Genomic DNA, 15,595 nt, shown 5'->3' with positions numbered 1-15,595 from the left:
GGATTGTTACCAAAGTAACGTGTTCTTCATCTTCTCCTTACCATCATTACAATGCTTCTAGCCTGAAGGCAATGCCAGCCTGTATAAATGAAGCACACTGGAAAGGCTGGGGAATAACCAGGCTGCAATCTGGAGAACTCTGGAGAGCTCTTAAACACAAACAGGACCCCTGCACCCCCACTTTCAAACCCAGCAGTGTGGCAAACATTCATCTGGGGGTGCTACTACAGTTTCAACTGCAAGGACAGAAAGGGCTCTGTAGTGTTTATTCTTCCCTTGTACTTCAGTACTCAGCTCCACATGTTTTTGCCTGAATGTATCATGCTTTTATGCACCAAGGCAATGCTGGGCCAGAGTCCAGGCCTTTTGGACTCAGTGTAAAAGCTGGCTGCTGAAGTTGAATAGCTAGGCACACCAGCTTTAGTTTAGGTTCTAAAATAAAACTTCCATCCTTTCTGTTTGTGATGGCTGGTAGCATGATCTCAGCATAAACCCTATCAGAACACAAATTCAAGTCTGCAGAGAGCCTTTAATGATAACTCAAGAGATATGAAGGACTTTATTCAATTTCACAGCACTTTTAATTCCAAGACACTATCTGAGCAGCACTATTCATCCAAGAATTAGATGTGGAAGAAGAGCACAGGACTGATCACTTGGCTTTACACGCTTCACAAAAGTAAATAATCCAAAGTGTATTACTGTGCCTGCACTTTTCTGGGTGACAGGAGAGTGGGTGCTCATTGCTGCTGTCCTCATAAAGATATAGAAGAGCCTCATCCCACTCTCTGTGAGGAAATCCTTCTTTCCTTGTCAACCCAAGATGAAAAATTGCCCCAGAAAAGTAATCACTGTCAGGAGGTGACTTTTGCAGGTTGCAGTTTGAGACCTGCATCCTGTGGGAATGTGCAGACAGCCTCTGGTCTGGCCTCCCTGCTGCTCTTCCCACACCTTATGCTAGGCAAGGTCACTTAACTGCACATGCCTCAGTTTCTTTGTGAAGCGAGGCTGAACATTAAATAGCAATGGATAAAAACATTTATTAATAAATAGCTAAGACCTTTAAAACTTTAAAAAAGTATAAATTACTCAACTATATATATTACTCAATATATCATGAAGTACTAATGAGGGAAGAAGTCAATGGTAACAAACCACTTCAACACAGTGTCTCCACACTCTGCTTAGCAAGGTAGCTCACTGAAAGAGGTGAAGCCTCCTCATGTGCCCGGTGTACCTGGCAGTGCTTAGCAAAACATTAGTGGAGATACTGCTTAGAAATCTTCATCATCGAAGGTCTCAGTGCACCGCAGCATCACGGTCTCATGATCATAGTGAAGATCTTCTTCCTGAAAGCCCCCCCAAAGTCAAGCAGGATTAAAAACCAGAGGAGTTCACTGAATTTCAAATATACAGTGAGTTGATGTACTAGCAAATGGAGCATGAACCCTCCCTCCTCTCTGAATCAGCCACCAGCACTTGATGAGTTCCTGAGGTGCCTGATGGCTTAAATTTTCTGCCAATTTCCTTCTAAAATCACAGTGCTCCACCCTGTGTCTATTTACATCATCTAGACAGCTGTTACTGACTGTGGTAACAAGTATGTCACATAACAGGCTCTGAAGGTATGAGAGCTTCCTTGAGGCCTTAACTTCTACCAACTTCAGGCTTTGCTCCACTTTTAGCAACAGAAGGAAATGATCTTCTCTTTCACCAGTTTACAGAGAACAAGTGGCTCCTGAGAAATCAAAGTCTGGAAGATAAAAGTGTTCATGCCTGCAGTCCATCTAGTTTGCCTTCTGCATTGATGCAAGACTCTTCAGTGAAATACTGCTTTTAAAAATAGGTGCCGTTTAAAAATGTATAGCTTAAGGAGCACTAAATACCATTTGCTTGTCAAGTGACTCATCTAAAATCCATAATTTTAAAATGAAAGTGTGCCTTTGAAGACACAAAGGTGCTCAGTACTGTTTAGGAAAAAAAAACCCAAAAAAACCCCACTGAGTTTCATTTAGGTAAAACCTTTGGATCTCAGTCTAAATTAACTCTTTACTGCCTTTGGTGCTAAGCTTCTCTTATGATGTGACCTTAAGACAACAGCTCTTGCAAAATTACAAGATTGTTTAACTGATCTCATGCTCAGAAATATTTCTCTATCATATACTGTAGAAGCATGCTCCTGTTCTCATTTTGTGGTCCCTGCCCTTTTAACAGCTCTCCCTTTCCTTGTCCAAATTATTTCCCCCCTTCCCTTGTGAGTCTTTCTGAAGCTTTTTATTTCCAGTGGGGTGCAAGCCCTTGGTAGCCTTGAGAACCAGGGCAGTGGCTCAAGAGGAGCAGTGCTCAGTAACTCTGTGACTGTGAAACAGTGACCATCCACAATCCAACAGCAGTAGTTGTAGTTTGTACCTGGACAGTTAACCAGAAATGACAGAACATGGCAGTGGCATTAATGACCAGCAGTAAAATCCATCACCTCATCAGCTCTGCAGATGAAAGGAGCCATGGGCCACCTTTTGTATTTCAGTGGGGTGCACATCACATGCCTTACCTTGGTACTTACTGTACTTGCTACCCACCTTTGTATCTTCTACAAGGTGTGTGCACAGTGTACTGGGACACTGCTTTTCCTTGAGGTAATTTATGCCAGCACTGCCCAAACTCCTGTGTTAGCATAGCACCAGCACAGGTACCACATCAAGGGAAGGGGAATGGTCTGCAGAGGTTCAGTCATACCCATAAGGTAAGCAGGATGGGCTCCTTTCCCTGTCAAGTCCAGGAGTCTCTGATGCTCTTAGTAGCCCAATTTCTGGGGTAAGGTGAGTAGCCTATACTGATCTCTCTGCTGCTGCCTGAGTTGCTGTGTTTCAAGCTAGCTGGAACATCTTCTATCCCTGCTCTGCAACCACTTAACTGTCTCAATCTGTTTTCTTTGAGATGGATCCAAATTTCTGCTCTCAAAACAAAAAATATCTTGTCAGTCATATTTTCTTTTTTCTACCTTTTTGCCTCTTGGCAGCACTGTCTAGATGTACTGTTCTGCACTCTATACCAAAACAGATCGTGACCTTCATAGTATCTAGCCTGTGTGATTTCTGCTCAAACTCTCTTTTTATTGTCTTATCACAGATAACTAAAAGTTCCTGGTGTAAAGAAGCCTGTGCAGCTTTTTATTTCCTTTTGGATCCACACAGTACAGTCAACTGCCAATTTGCACTACTTTGGGCTCTTTTGCTGCCTGTCTTCCCATCACTCCCATTCTCTGAGTCTTATTTTAAATGTGCCTCTTTAAACCTTGAAAGAGACACTACCTCTTCCCATAACACCTCATCTGGGACCTGTGAGATGGACTTGGGCTCACATATAACAAGTCAGCCCCAAGCAGAAGGACAAGATGAGACCATGCCAGGCATGACCCTCACAGAAGAAATTTAAAACCAGAAAATGCCATATCTTGCCTAAAGCTTTTCTTTATTTTCTAGGCCTGCTGAGTTCATTGTGATTAACTTAAACACAAGAAGAGCTCTGCTCTTACACAGAACATAGCTATTTAAAGACCAAAGGGCTGTGTAGATCAGTGCCTGGTCTCTGACAATATTCAGCAGAGAAGTTTAGAAAAAAGTGCAAGAATTTAGCACACAGTGTGCTCTGTTTTACAGTAAATACTTGTACATTATGGCAATCTGTGCTGAGACACCCTCCTGCACTGGAAATTCAATCTGGACCTTCAGATTTAGTAATTGCCCATGGACTCATGACCCCAGAGTCTAATGTGATAATTTGTAAATGCAAGTATTTTTAATATGTTGTCTGTTCACCTTATTTAGTGCTTTACAGTTCTGGTGTTAGACACAATGAGTAATCATTCTGTGTACCAAATCCACACCATGTACGAATAGAATGGTCTTGCAGTACCCCTCAGTCTTTTTGTTCTGTAGGAAAGTCCTACTCTAAACAGTTTCTATTCAATGCCTTTTCCTGTGCTTGCTGCCATTCTCTGCACCTTCTCTAGTGCTACTATCTCCAGGGTGGGGGAACAAAATGGCACACAGTAGTCTCTGTGATAGATTCAGATGGTGGTACATCTCTAGTTTCTGTTTTGTTTTCTGTTACAACTACCCCTCATCACAAACCTTTTATTTTCCTTCAAAGAAGCATCTGCTCAAGTACCAAAGACCAGAAGGAGCTAGGCAATAGAAACCAGCAAAACAATGGCAACTGTGGAGGTACCACTGACTCTGAACCCAAACAAGCACACTCTGCCTGAGGGGTACCTCCTTTTTGGTTCTTCACCTACGTGCAAGCTCTGAGCCATGTCCATGGCAGGGAGACAAGAAGGAGAGGAGGAAAAATAAAAACACAAATACTTCTGCTTCAGTCAACAGTAGGCTGAAGTTAAGGGGAAGCTCAGGAACTTTTCTTTCAGGAACATGAATATCCTGCTTCTAGGGCCTGTCAGTGTAGGGCTCAGGGCAGGGAACCTGGAACCCAGACAAGCAGAAGGTGGTTCTAACGAGCTCAGAATGAAGCAGCTGGGGGATGGAGAGCTGGAAAGTGAGCTTTACCTGTTCAGAGGAGATCACTCGAGCTTTTTCACAAGGAACTTTCACGCAAACAATAATAATAATAATAATTTACAATTCCTTATGTCATTTGCCATTTTGAATAATATTCCAAGCAAGGTTCACTCACACTTAACCTCTCACAAAGGCAGTCCTACTGGCCTTCTGGAATGACACATCTAAAATGATGAACCCCAAGTTCTTATTTGTAATCATTCTGGAAAACATGATCAGAAGCACTGAATACAAAAATCCCTTTCTGACATTGCTCCTGGAATACATTGCTCCTTCTATAAGGAATCCTTTGGCAAGGCTTACCTGGCAAAACTGTGTATTAGCGAAGAAGAGGTGTTTTAGGAAGTCAGTGACCTGCACATAGAGTCTCTGGTGATCCTCTGGATTTTCAGAAGTGCAGCTTGCAAATGCTGAACTGAAAATGGAATGAGATACTGTATTTAATTTTCTGTTCTGTTCTCCTTACTTTCTCTCCTCCATATTTTATTTACAAATTAAAAAAAATCAAATTGTTTTCAAGATGGTTCTAATATTAAAGACAATAGCCAAGCAAGACAGGGAGGAGTTGTGATGGATGTATCGATGAGGTACTGTTTGCCAAATGCAAGGCAGATATGTAAGAACAGAGAACAGAAATAGAAGAAACTGATGTCACAACAAGGAGATCTGCTGATCATTACATCATAGTAACACTGTTTTGGGGAAAAGTAAATATCCATTAAAATAGACAGCAACAATGGTTATTTGGGAGTATAAGTGTATTTGGTAAGGTTGTTCAGAGCAACAGCTTTGGCTTCTTCTGTAAAGTTTTGGAGTGAATGCAGTAACCTGTGGTCATGAAATGACGTGTTAGTTGTAACAGGCAGGTTTGTTCTCAGGTAACTGTGGCACAAAGCTAAGCTTTTCATTCTGGACCTCACCTCTGTATTCTTCCTGGGATTTAAAAAAGTTCTGCCATCACACCTCTGTCCAGAATTACAAGGTGCAGAACAACAGGCAAGAAAGAGAAAACAATAAATGTTAACTATTGAAATACCAGACTCATTTGGGACCTAAAACAGACTTTAAAGATTATAGTAATACTTTACAGTATTAAGGAATACCTAATCTTATTTTAAAAGCAAATGGAAATAGTGACCTAATAAATGTTATTTGTTAAATAAATATTTGTTAAGCTTTTTCATCCATTCAAGTATATTCTGATCGTCAGCCAAAACAACCTTATTTTAATTTATTCTCTTCTGGAAGTACAACCTGGAATGGTGGTGAAAGGAAGAGATTCTCATTAAAGATCACTCTAAATGTTTAAAACTAAGTAGAAAATAGGATTAAAACCCCACAGATTAAAAACACTATTTGCAAAGAGAAAAAATCCTGACAAAGACTAAGTAGAAAGAATACATAAAAGATGAATCATAATGTGATTTTCCTCTTGAGGAAAACAACACTTTTCTTTTTTTGGTCTACTGGGAAAAATCAAAGGCAGTGCCAGGTTTGTATCTGACATGTTCTCTTCTAGGTAACTCATCTGAACTGAAGAGGAAAGAGATGTTACTATTTAAAAGGTCCTGTGTTTCTTTGGTGTTACTGTTCAGGTCAACCACACTTTAACCTGATCACTTCCATGAGACCAAATTAGGGTAAGACAAGGGAGCAAATGTTGAAAAATTATCATTTTTGTCTCATTAAATGAGACTACAGTTTATGATTAACTGATTTATCAGGTAATGTCTCTTGGTCCTCACAGGCCTAGTAAGTGACAGAGAGAAAAAGAAAACATTACAAGTAATGTAAATTAAAATGACAGAAAGCTGTGCTGAGTGGCAAAGAAAATCAGAAGGACCCCAGTTATCCTAAAGTGATGGGCTGCTCTTAATAAGTGATTCTTACTGATTCTGTTGTAAATGACCATTAGTCATTTTTCTTTTTCCCCTTAAAAGAAAACATTATTGGGAGCACAGTTGCTGGAGACTGCTATTCTGACCATTTACTAAAAAAGGGAGCCATTGTCATACTCCACAGAGTGCTTGCATTGGCGTACTAATAGTGGGCTATTAATGTGCCAAGTCTACCAAAAGGGGGGAGTTTGTAGTTTACCTCTGGCTGGACATTCCCTGAGCCTTGCTTCTGTCAAGGAAACCAGCAGCAACATCAAATGCATCTTCAAACATCACCTAGCAGAGAAACCACTTCAGATGTCAGCATATCCAGCCACCTAAAACTTTTACTTAGGGCATAGTTTTTAATAATGAAGTCTTTAAAAGCATTATATTCTTCCTTTACATTTAACAGGTTTGGTAACAGCTAGAATAAACCCAGAGGTTTAGGTGGAGACGGGAATAAAGTGGAATAACTGTATTTCATGGCTAGGAACACAAGGTCAGTCCTCTCCCTTATGCCTGTGCTTCAACCTCTAGGAATTAGACTTCACATTACATCTCCCAAAAAATCAGTAAAAACCATGAATTGTATCTGTGCTTCAGAGACTTGACTGTGGACTGTTGCTTATGGCTGGAGATCTCAGCTGTACCAGCCAGTCTCTCCAAAACTCCTTTACAAAGGAGTTAGGATGCTCCTTGTCCCAGACCACTTAACTCATTAGTTAACTCTACCATAATGCAGTTCACACACTTTCTGTTCCAGAAATACCATACAGGGAACATTCCCACGACATTTCCTAAGGCAACAGGCAATATGAGTTGTGTCCTGTGACTCAAAAAGAACTTGCCAATGCAATTTGCTTACATGCTAAGGTAACCCTCTGTCCCCTCCTTGCAGCTAATGAAATTACACATACCTCTTTGAGCAGCTAGTTACTTCAGCAATCAGTGCTCCAGGAACCATTTATAGAACTGGCTGTTATTTAATCATCTCTTATTAATAAATGCCCTGGTCTACTCAGTCACTGACTTGGCTCTGCAGACATGCATGGTACAGGCAGTCATTGGCCCTGTACCACTGGGACTGGTCTAAAAATACTTTCTCTTTGCTACCATGTGCTTTGATGAAAAAAACCCACCCAACCCAAAACACAGCAATCTTTGGCAAACTAGGTATCCCTTCTGGATTTAGATCATCTGTGCTCTTTGGAGTGTCTGCAGAGCACAGTAACTGAGTAATTCTTGTTCTTGCTCCCTGTCCCTGGAGCAAGGTAGGAGCAAATCTGACTGTTACTTAGCACAGAAACTGCACAAGTCAGTGGAGACTAGCAGGATTACTCCCATGGTACTACTGTAGCTTGCTTGGTATCTTATCAAGGGAAAATTTGGTGCATTTACTCAAAGACTGCCTATTGTCTCCACTTATGCATTCAAGTGATCTTGAGAAAGCTTAGCTGCTACTGTATGTTTGCAATTAAAAGCTGCAGTGCCAATTAGCATCTGAAGACTTGGAGTTTCAGAGGCAGACTATGAATGTTGCTGAGCACTTACTTCCTCTGGTGTGGAGACTGAGGAACCACTGGCTTCCTCACTGTTACCTCCGCTGTCCCTCACACTACCTTCAGTGCAAGCAGGCTCTGGGCAAACAGCCTTGGGATCCATGAGGAAGTCTCTCTGGCTACAGTACTGCAAGATGCTGTCCCTGCTCTCTTCAGAAAGCTCTTGCCAGAGATGGGAAATAGCTGTTGAGACCTCAGGAAGAGGCACCTCTCCAGTGCAAACAATTCCATGCTCCATCAGCAGGTCCACTGTGTGCTTATAAAAATACAGGTATCTGGAAGGAAGGAAAAGGAGTATCTCTTAAGAGCAGGCTATAAGGCGGCCATCTACTGAAAATTAGCAGGTCACTGGGGAGTAGCTCTGATCCACAACTACTTCACTGACTCTGCCTCCAGGACTTCACACAATTACTGAATGATGCCCAACACTGACAATTTCATCTGCAAAAAGCAGGCTCCAGCTTCAGCCGCAGCAGGACTGCCTCACAACAGAAGCTCCAGGCACTGCAGTTTGCACAAGTTGCACGGGCAAACCTCATTCTGGAATTTAATAAATTTTCAGTTACTTGCCTTAGTACCCTGAACCTTTTGCACTGCAGGTCACTTTTGGTACATTTACTGGCATCGCACTACACGTCAAAGCCCTGGCTGAGGTCATATCCTGATGCATTAGGTACTGTACATGTTGATAGACACTACCTCAGGTCTGGATGCTCTGCGTTAAGCATGGGAGCTCCATTTCCTCCATTTTACATCTAAGGAAACACATTCCTAAGACTAAGTTCTATGCAGTCTGTAGTGAAAGTGGTGGTGGAACATAATTTCAATCCAGTGACTGAATCTCAGAACAAGCTTGCTTCTTCTGTTAGCACTGTGTGGCAACAGTAAACCAAGGATAATAATGTCTGCTTCAGAAAGCAGCACTGAAGGTTATTTTACATCAATCAAATGCTTAGAGAGTCTCAGATGAAAATGAAAAGATCAAAGGAGTACAAACCCAGAGTTCTATAAACAGCAGTCATTGTTACTATGTTTGGGCTCAAAATGATTCCTTGGAAGATGTCCCAAATGAGCACATTTCCTGATTAATGGAATAATATTGCATGAGAAAGTAACTCAAAAGAGGTAATTATTTTCTTTTTTATTTGTAAATATTTGTTCCAGCAAACAAATATTGAAAATATAATTTTGTAGGCAAGCGTAAACCTGTTTAAACCCCAGTTTCCACACTCTAGAGTATTTTCCACCACTGCTGGAGATGAAACACCAGAAGGGAAATAAGCATTCTCATGTAAGGTATTGGACTCACTAAGGTTTCTAGATGTCCAGCTCCAAACAAAGGACCTGGAATTTCTCACGTAGTAGAACATGAACCACCATTAGACTGCTCTGCTAAAGAAATTAGGCTTGAAGCATGACTCAACTCTTTCCTTCCCAGCTGGAAGGAGACAACCACATTTTGCACTGGACAGAATATTGTGAAGTCCTATCAGTGTATCTCCTCAACATGGGAAAAAACCCCAGTCAGTTGAAGCTCAAAGCATTTCTTATGCTTCCCAATAATGCGATTAATTGATCACCAAAACACTGTTGCTTTCTTTGCTGAAGAGTCCTTGTCACTTTATGCCTGTTATAAAAGGTAGTTTTTTGACAAGAATTAGCTATAAACCAAATGCAATCTGCCCATAGACTACAGGATAAGTGCCAGAGTCTGCACAGTACAGGCCCTGGCCTACCTTGACAGTAAAGAACATGAAAGCCAGGTGTTTATGGCTCTGTCGTGCAGTCTTTGATGAAGCAGATTTTTCTAATCCTGAAAATCTTGATTCAGCACATTTCAAGGTCTTCTAAATGATACCTTAACAGCCATCTCCAATTCGAACAGGAGCAAAAGCAGGAGCGGGAAGCTGCTGCCATCTGCTGGTTCAGCTGCAGTCTCCTTTAGAGGAAAAACCCGGTATCGAAGAGGTTTATAGAAATACACAGCAGTTCAAAGCAAAAAAGAAGAAGGAACTGCAGAAGTTTTTGATTACGGTGGTGATGCCATGGAAAAGGATGCCAGCTGCAGCTCAGGATTCTCCTGCACTGCCTGTTGTTAATTGTGGAATGGTTAGAGTGAAAATGACTGCTTGATGGTACAAGATAGATTACACATGCATCTATTTCTCATATCTTGGCAATCAAATAATTGTTTATCCTGGTGGAAATGCAGGACAAAACCTCCTAGTGTTGTCTGACAGGAAGGGGAAGAACATGGAGTATAATACTCAGTTTTATGATGTCAGTAACTTTGGAAAAAACCAGTAATTTTACCATTGTGACTTCCAAATAAAACACATGGACAACTGACATGAGAACAGTAGTCTTTGACTTTTAGGTCCTGCACCAGGCATTTAGGAGCTTAAAGGGTTTACAGACTCACATCCACTAGCTCCAAGTGTAACACAGAAATGTTCAGGTTCCCCCCCCTCCCCAGCGATGCAGACAATTTTGCATTGTTGCAGAATGCCTTTTGGTATCTTCCAGACAACCACTATTCTGCAGACCAGAGGCTGAGGACTACAAGATCTCCCTTAATTGAATCCAGCCTTATCCTGCTCTGATCCCACTAAAAAAGTACTCCAAACTGGCAGGAGCTAAGGGTCTGTTTCTGGAAGGGGCAACAATGTTCAAGCTCCTCATAACAATGCCATTGGAGGAAGGATGAACATCACTGCGAGGAAAAGAATGTGCCTACCTCTGGTTCCTGCACCTCCCTGGAACGCATACAGCTAGACTCTTGGCAGTCATCTGCTGCAGGAATTCTTACCCTCCTAAAATCTAGCTCTGTGGCAGGGATACAGTGGTAAAGTGTGGCAGGGACTGACACACTTGAAAGAAATCTTCTTAAGGGGTGAAAAATTTTCAGGGATTTACCAAGGCTTGAAAAGCTGGGGACTGCTACAACTCTAAGAGTCCATTCATGTGCAAGTTGCAGGGACTTAGGAAGTGATCAGCTCCATCACCTGCAGGGCCAAAGTTGCTAGCACAAGGCTTCTGTGAGGCAGATGCAGGCTCCAGCAGGGCTGCATGAACGGCAGTGCTAGGATGCACAGTGATAATGCAAACAAGTTAAAAAACCTGAAGGCAGTGTGGGGTGCACCTACCGTTCAAATTCCACTAGATCTGGGGATAAAGTGTCTGAAAACGGGATCAGTTCTGGCTTCCCATATTCTTCCAGTGTTTGTTTTTCACATTCTTGAAGCAAATACCAGATGGCAGAGTCACATTCACTCATATCTTCTGAGGCTGATGTAGTGCTGGAAAGAACACAAGGGAAAAAAAGACACATGAATAACTTCTAAACTGGATTAATGCCCTTGTCATAGTTTCTCCAGAACCTAGGGCCATTCTTCCCAAGCCAAGTTTTCTTCCTTCCTTTGCTCTTCAGGCAATGAGAAATCGTTGCCAGAGATCAGCTACATAGGAGGGAAAAAAATGCAAGCACTGACTGGAAATGTGACCAACAACATGCTTAAGAATGTTTGTGCAATCCATGAGATTACAGCAGTCCTGGCCACAAGAGCAGTGGCCCTATTCCCTATAGTCTTTGTCCTTTCCTCATGATGAAAAACCTCTGCTTGGAAATACAGTAGCAATCACAGTTTCAGAGATGCTGGGATGGAAGCAAGTGCAAAATATTATCATCTTTTCTTGACTAGTATGAGCCCTCCCTTACCTGTGACTGCCGAATTGCCTCCTGACATATTCCTCTCTGACTTCCTCCAAGCTGGATGGGCTCTCATCCTCCAGACTGCAGCTCGCTGTTTTCAGCAGAAAGGTTACTGTCACATCAATGGCACTTTTGGCTTCTCTCTCACCCTCAGCCCCAACCAAACAGAATACTGTCAACAACTGGTTCTTCACAAGCCAGAGCTTTTCATTAGGCAAAAATGATGTGAAAGAAGAAACATCTGTCTCTCGTACAATGGAACTAGCACTACTGGGAGTTTATGAACACTGAGGAACTTGGAATCAATGCCTTCTTCTTAACAGATTTTACAGAACTGAGGGTGAAAACAACCTGCAAATCAAACTCTGGGCATGCACTAGTCAATACAGTATTTTTTTATTATCTTTTAATGAACAAATTGAATGTGAAAAACTCTGACATGCAACCTGTGATTCACAACCAGTATGGATTTTACATATATGCAAGTACATACAAGAGGAACCTTGCCTCAAACTCCCCTCACTGCTTGTTAGCATTTCAATTTTGCTCTGTCAAACTATTCTTTCTACCTGTGACTTACTTTTATGGGTTATCCAAGGATGTGGGTTCAGATGAGGCTGTTAAAATTAAGTACTGAGACTTCTAACTGATGCAAATTATTGGAGGTGCAAGTCACATGAATAGCAATTTTTCTTCTAGCTGACAGGAATTTGGACACTTGAAGGGACAAAAAAATATGTTCAAAGCCTCTATCCTATCAGCCCCTAGTCGTGCTTTCTGCCAACAGAGGCAGTGGCCAGCAGCACTAAACAGAAGGCACGTTTTCAGGGGTGTGAGGCCTCGCTGCAGTAGCTGCCACAAGTGCAGACAGTACCTGCTGCAGTGTGACTGAGGGACCACAGGCTGTAACAGAGCAGGGCGTGAGGATGGCTCACCAAGCTGAAAGAAAACCAAACTGTAGCATGTCTCTTAACCTTTTATATCAGAGTACATTCTTAACCAGATGCTTCCATTTCCTACCCTGGGGAAATCCTTTTACTTCACATCAGAGCGTGCTGTTGTGCAGTGTAAGCTCTGGCAGGGCTGGGTGCTGGTGACAGCTGTGACTTACACCGTGCCACACTGCTGCAGCCAGGAGGAGCACACAGTTCCTGCAGGCTCTGAGTGGAAGCCTAAGGATCCAGCGTTGGGACCCATGCCAGCGCCACACCTACTGGGGTGAAGCTGCCAAGGGTACTCAGCCTGAATGGCCTGCTGCCATGGGATAGCAGGAATTGCTTGTTTCCTTTGCTCACCTAGGCTGGGGAGGGGGTAGGAAAGACAGAGGGGGATTTCTGAGATACAGTGCTCAGTGGATTGACAGACTACTCACTATCCCTTACTTAGCGCTATAACTAAAACCACAGATGGCTGCAGTGCTTTAATGGTGCTTAATGTGTACCTCTGTTTCTATTTAACAAATACATTAAAACCAAGTCCAGGCTCCTTGATTAAGCAAATACTTGCATACAGTTACCTTTCATCTTCAGCAAAGAACACAAGGTTTGCTCCAGCTTCTGGATAGATGTCTTAGCCTTATGCAAAACCTGATACTAAACATAAGAAGAAAACAGAACTGATTGTTCTCTGCTCTAAATAGATGCATGTTTTAACATGCCTTCATTGCTTTGCTTTTCTTTCATTTTTACCTTCAATAATTTCCATGTCTCTGTGAAAACAACTGTGTTGTTTCACGAGCTACCCTCATACATATGAAAAGGGGAAAGAATTAATAAGACAGTAAAATTCAATATAGGATATAAATATTTGGGTATATATTACGCAATACATACACATAACACCCAGTCACACAGACATTTGCTACTTAACTCTGATCTTTTTTCATCAGCAAATGGTCTTGTTTGGATCGTTCTCTTCTTGGAGCATGTCCAGAAATACCATGCTGTGAAGTCTTGTTGGATGCCTACCAACTTAAGGCATAAGATTTTACTAATGATTCACCATGAGGCTTTTGCTAGGAGAAGCCTTTGCCATGCTCTACATTCCTGTAACCTGGATTACAGCAGCGTAGAACATGGCAAAAGCTTCTCCTAGCAAAAGTCTGGATTAACAGGATTAACTTCAGTGCTGCACATCATTCCTTCATCATCTATACCAAGCACAACTGAAAACATATGGCCAGTGCATTTAATATTTTCCACACATAACATCTCCAAAATATTTCAAGATTTTTGTAGGTGGTGAGACCATCCACATCTGCCTTGTAGAGCTTTCATGCTGGATATTTAGCCAGGCACCAAGCACTAGGATTACAAGCAACCTTCTGTATTAAGGCTTTTTAAGACATCAAACTTCCTTGGCTCCCAAGAGTCACAAGACACTATGAAAAAGCAATTTCAAGAACTGGCATGTGAACACAGTCCCCTTAGACCAGGCAGAGGCAGTAGTTATTTAGTCTTGGCTTCTGAGATCCTGCAGACTTCAGGTTAACTTGTATCTTCCTCAGAACATGGCAAACTGAACTCAACTTACAGGAGGCTCAAGGGACTCAGCAGGCACAAGCCACATATAGTGATATTTAGCATATTCAGGGAACAGTTCCTGCTAAACATTCATTACGCCCCCTAATTTACAAACTTGAAAATTGAAGGTAACCAATGTAACTAAACGAATCAGAGTGGCAGAGTTAAGAAAATACTTCTGATGTTTACTCCTCTGCCTCAAGCATGGTAATTTCAGTCTTTTCGGTATTATGAGTAAATTTCAACTTTATAAAAATTTTTGCTTAAATAGTTTTCCTCTAGTAGAGGCCAAGAAACAGTACTGGTGCTTGTTTTTATTCTTGAACTTATTTTTCCAGTGTCTTGAAGACAAAGTGCACCTCATAAAGCTGGATGAATTACTCCTTTAACTCTTTCTGTCCCTAAACTCACTGTTCTGATTTCAGAACAAAATGTTGTGACATCAGCTTCATCATGGGATCCCTTGGTTTGTTTCTAAAATACTAGAAAAGAAAATGCAAAGCCATAAAAATGCTGCAAAAAGCCTGTAAGAGAAGTACAGCTAAGGCACATGATAAACCCATGATCCAGCAACTACAAACTGGAGAACTCGCTTAGGCTGAGTTGGCAACTTTAAAGAGATCCAGGAAAGGTGCACACAGTGAAATGACACACATACTGGCACCCATAAAGACACAGTGATCATCCTCATAGACTGGTCCTAAACCTGGTTAAATTTGAACATACTCATGTGTGATAATGATGCATAGAGAAATAGTCACTGTTCCGCACCTTTGAGGCACAGTTGTCTGACTGGGATAAAACTCTTCCCCGCAAGCTGCTGAAGAGTCTTGCCAGAGGAACCCAGTGGTGTGCCTGTGGCAAGTGCTGCTTTGCCATGCAGTGTTCTACCTCTTGTAGGTGTCTCAGGGGATTGAGACTCACTTGGGCATGTGTCTTCCTACAGTCTCCAGCTGTGCCTGTTGAAAGCTGCAATGCAACATTTATTTATACTGAATATTTACATGAAGAGAAAGAAATCTTACAGCCTGCATAGTGGATAGACAAAAAGAAAAAGCTGGCTGATTGACAAGACCTTTTCCTGTAGAAAATCATGGAGTTTGAAATCTTCTCTTTGCCTGAGAGATACCTGCCTGTTAAGTACTTACTAAAACCTAATTCACCACTAACGATTAACAGCAATCCAGCTGAAGCCAGCCTCCCATCTCCTGCACCCTTCCCTACAATGATTTATGTTTAATTTCCATGGAATATCAAGGGCTTGGCTTCACAAAGCACGGAGACTCCTCTGCTCCCACTGATGTTGCTAAATGACAGGCTTCTTTACAATATTGATTTTTTTCCC

The 15,595-nt window shown here is 41.8% G+C and overlaps 1 protein-coding gene across 1 annotated transcript; it reads right to left on the bottom strand.

The window, feature by feature from the left end:
• Positions 1-42: 42 nt before the first annotated feature.
• Positions 43-15,211, bottom strand: STRA8 (stimulated by retinoic acid 8). The gene is made up of 8 exons (XM_063396230.1): positions 15,022-15,211; positions 13,245-13,320; positions 11,735-11,819; positions 11,163-11,315; positions 8,009-8,291; positions 6,675-6,751; positions 4,881-4,992; positions 43-1,349 (listed from the first exon to the last, which is right to left on the bottom strand). The coding sequence occupies exons 1-8, from the start codon at positions 15,127-15,129 to the stop codon at positions 1,275-1,277; spliced, it is 969 nt and encodes a 322-aa protein (XP_063252300.1). The 5' UTR covers positions 15,130-15,211; the 3' UTR covers positions 43-1,274.
• Positions 15,212-15,595: the final 384 nt, after the last annotated feature.

Source organism: Prinia subflava, chromosome 4, assembly GCF_021018805.1.
Source record: "Prinia subflava isolate CZ2003 ecotype Zambia chromosome 4, Cam_Psub_1.2, whole genome shotgun sequence".
NCBI lineage: Eukaryota > Metazoa > Chordata > Aves > Passeriformes > Cisticolidae > Prinia > Prinia subflava.
Note: the sequence above shows the minus strand (reverse complement) of the source record. Positions and strands in the feature narration are given on the sequence as shown.

What these genes read in the sequence shown, in the direction of transcription:
- STRA8 (XM_063396230.1), bottom strand. Translation starts at nt 15,129, where the DNA reads ATGGCAAAGCAGCACTTGCCACAGGCACACCACTGGGTTCCTCTGGCA. An exon ending in CAGACAACTGTGCCTCAAAG is followed by an intron (nt 13,321 to 15,021) that starts GTGCGGAACAGT and finishes TCTTATGTTTAG; the next exon opens with TATCAGGTTTTGCATAAGGC. An exon ending in CAGTCTCCACACCAGAGGAA is followed by an intron (nt 6,752 to 8,008) that starts GTAAGTGCTCAG and finishes TTTCTCTGCTAG; the next exon opens with GTGATGTTTGAAGATGCATT.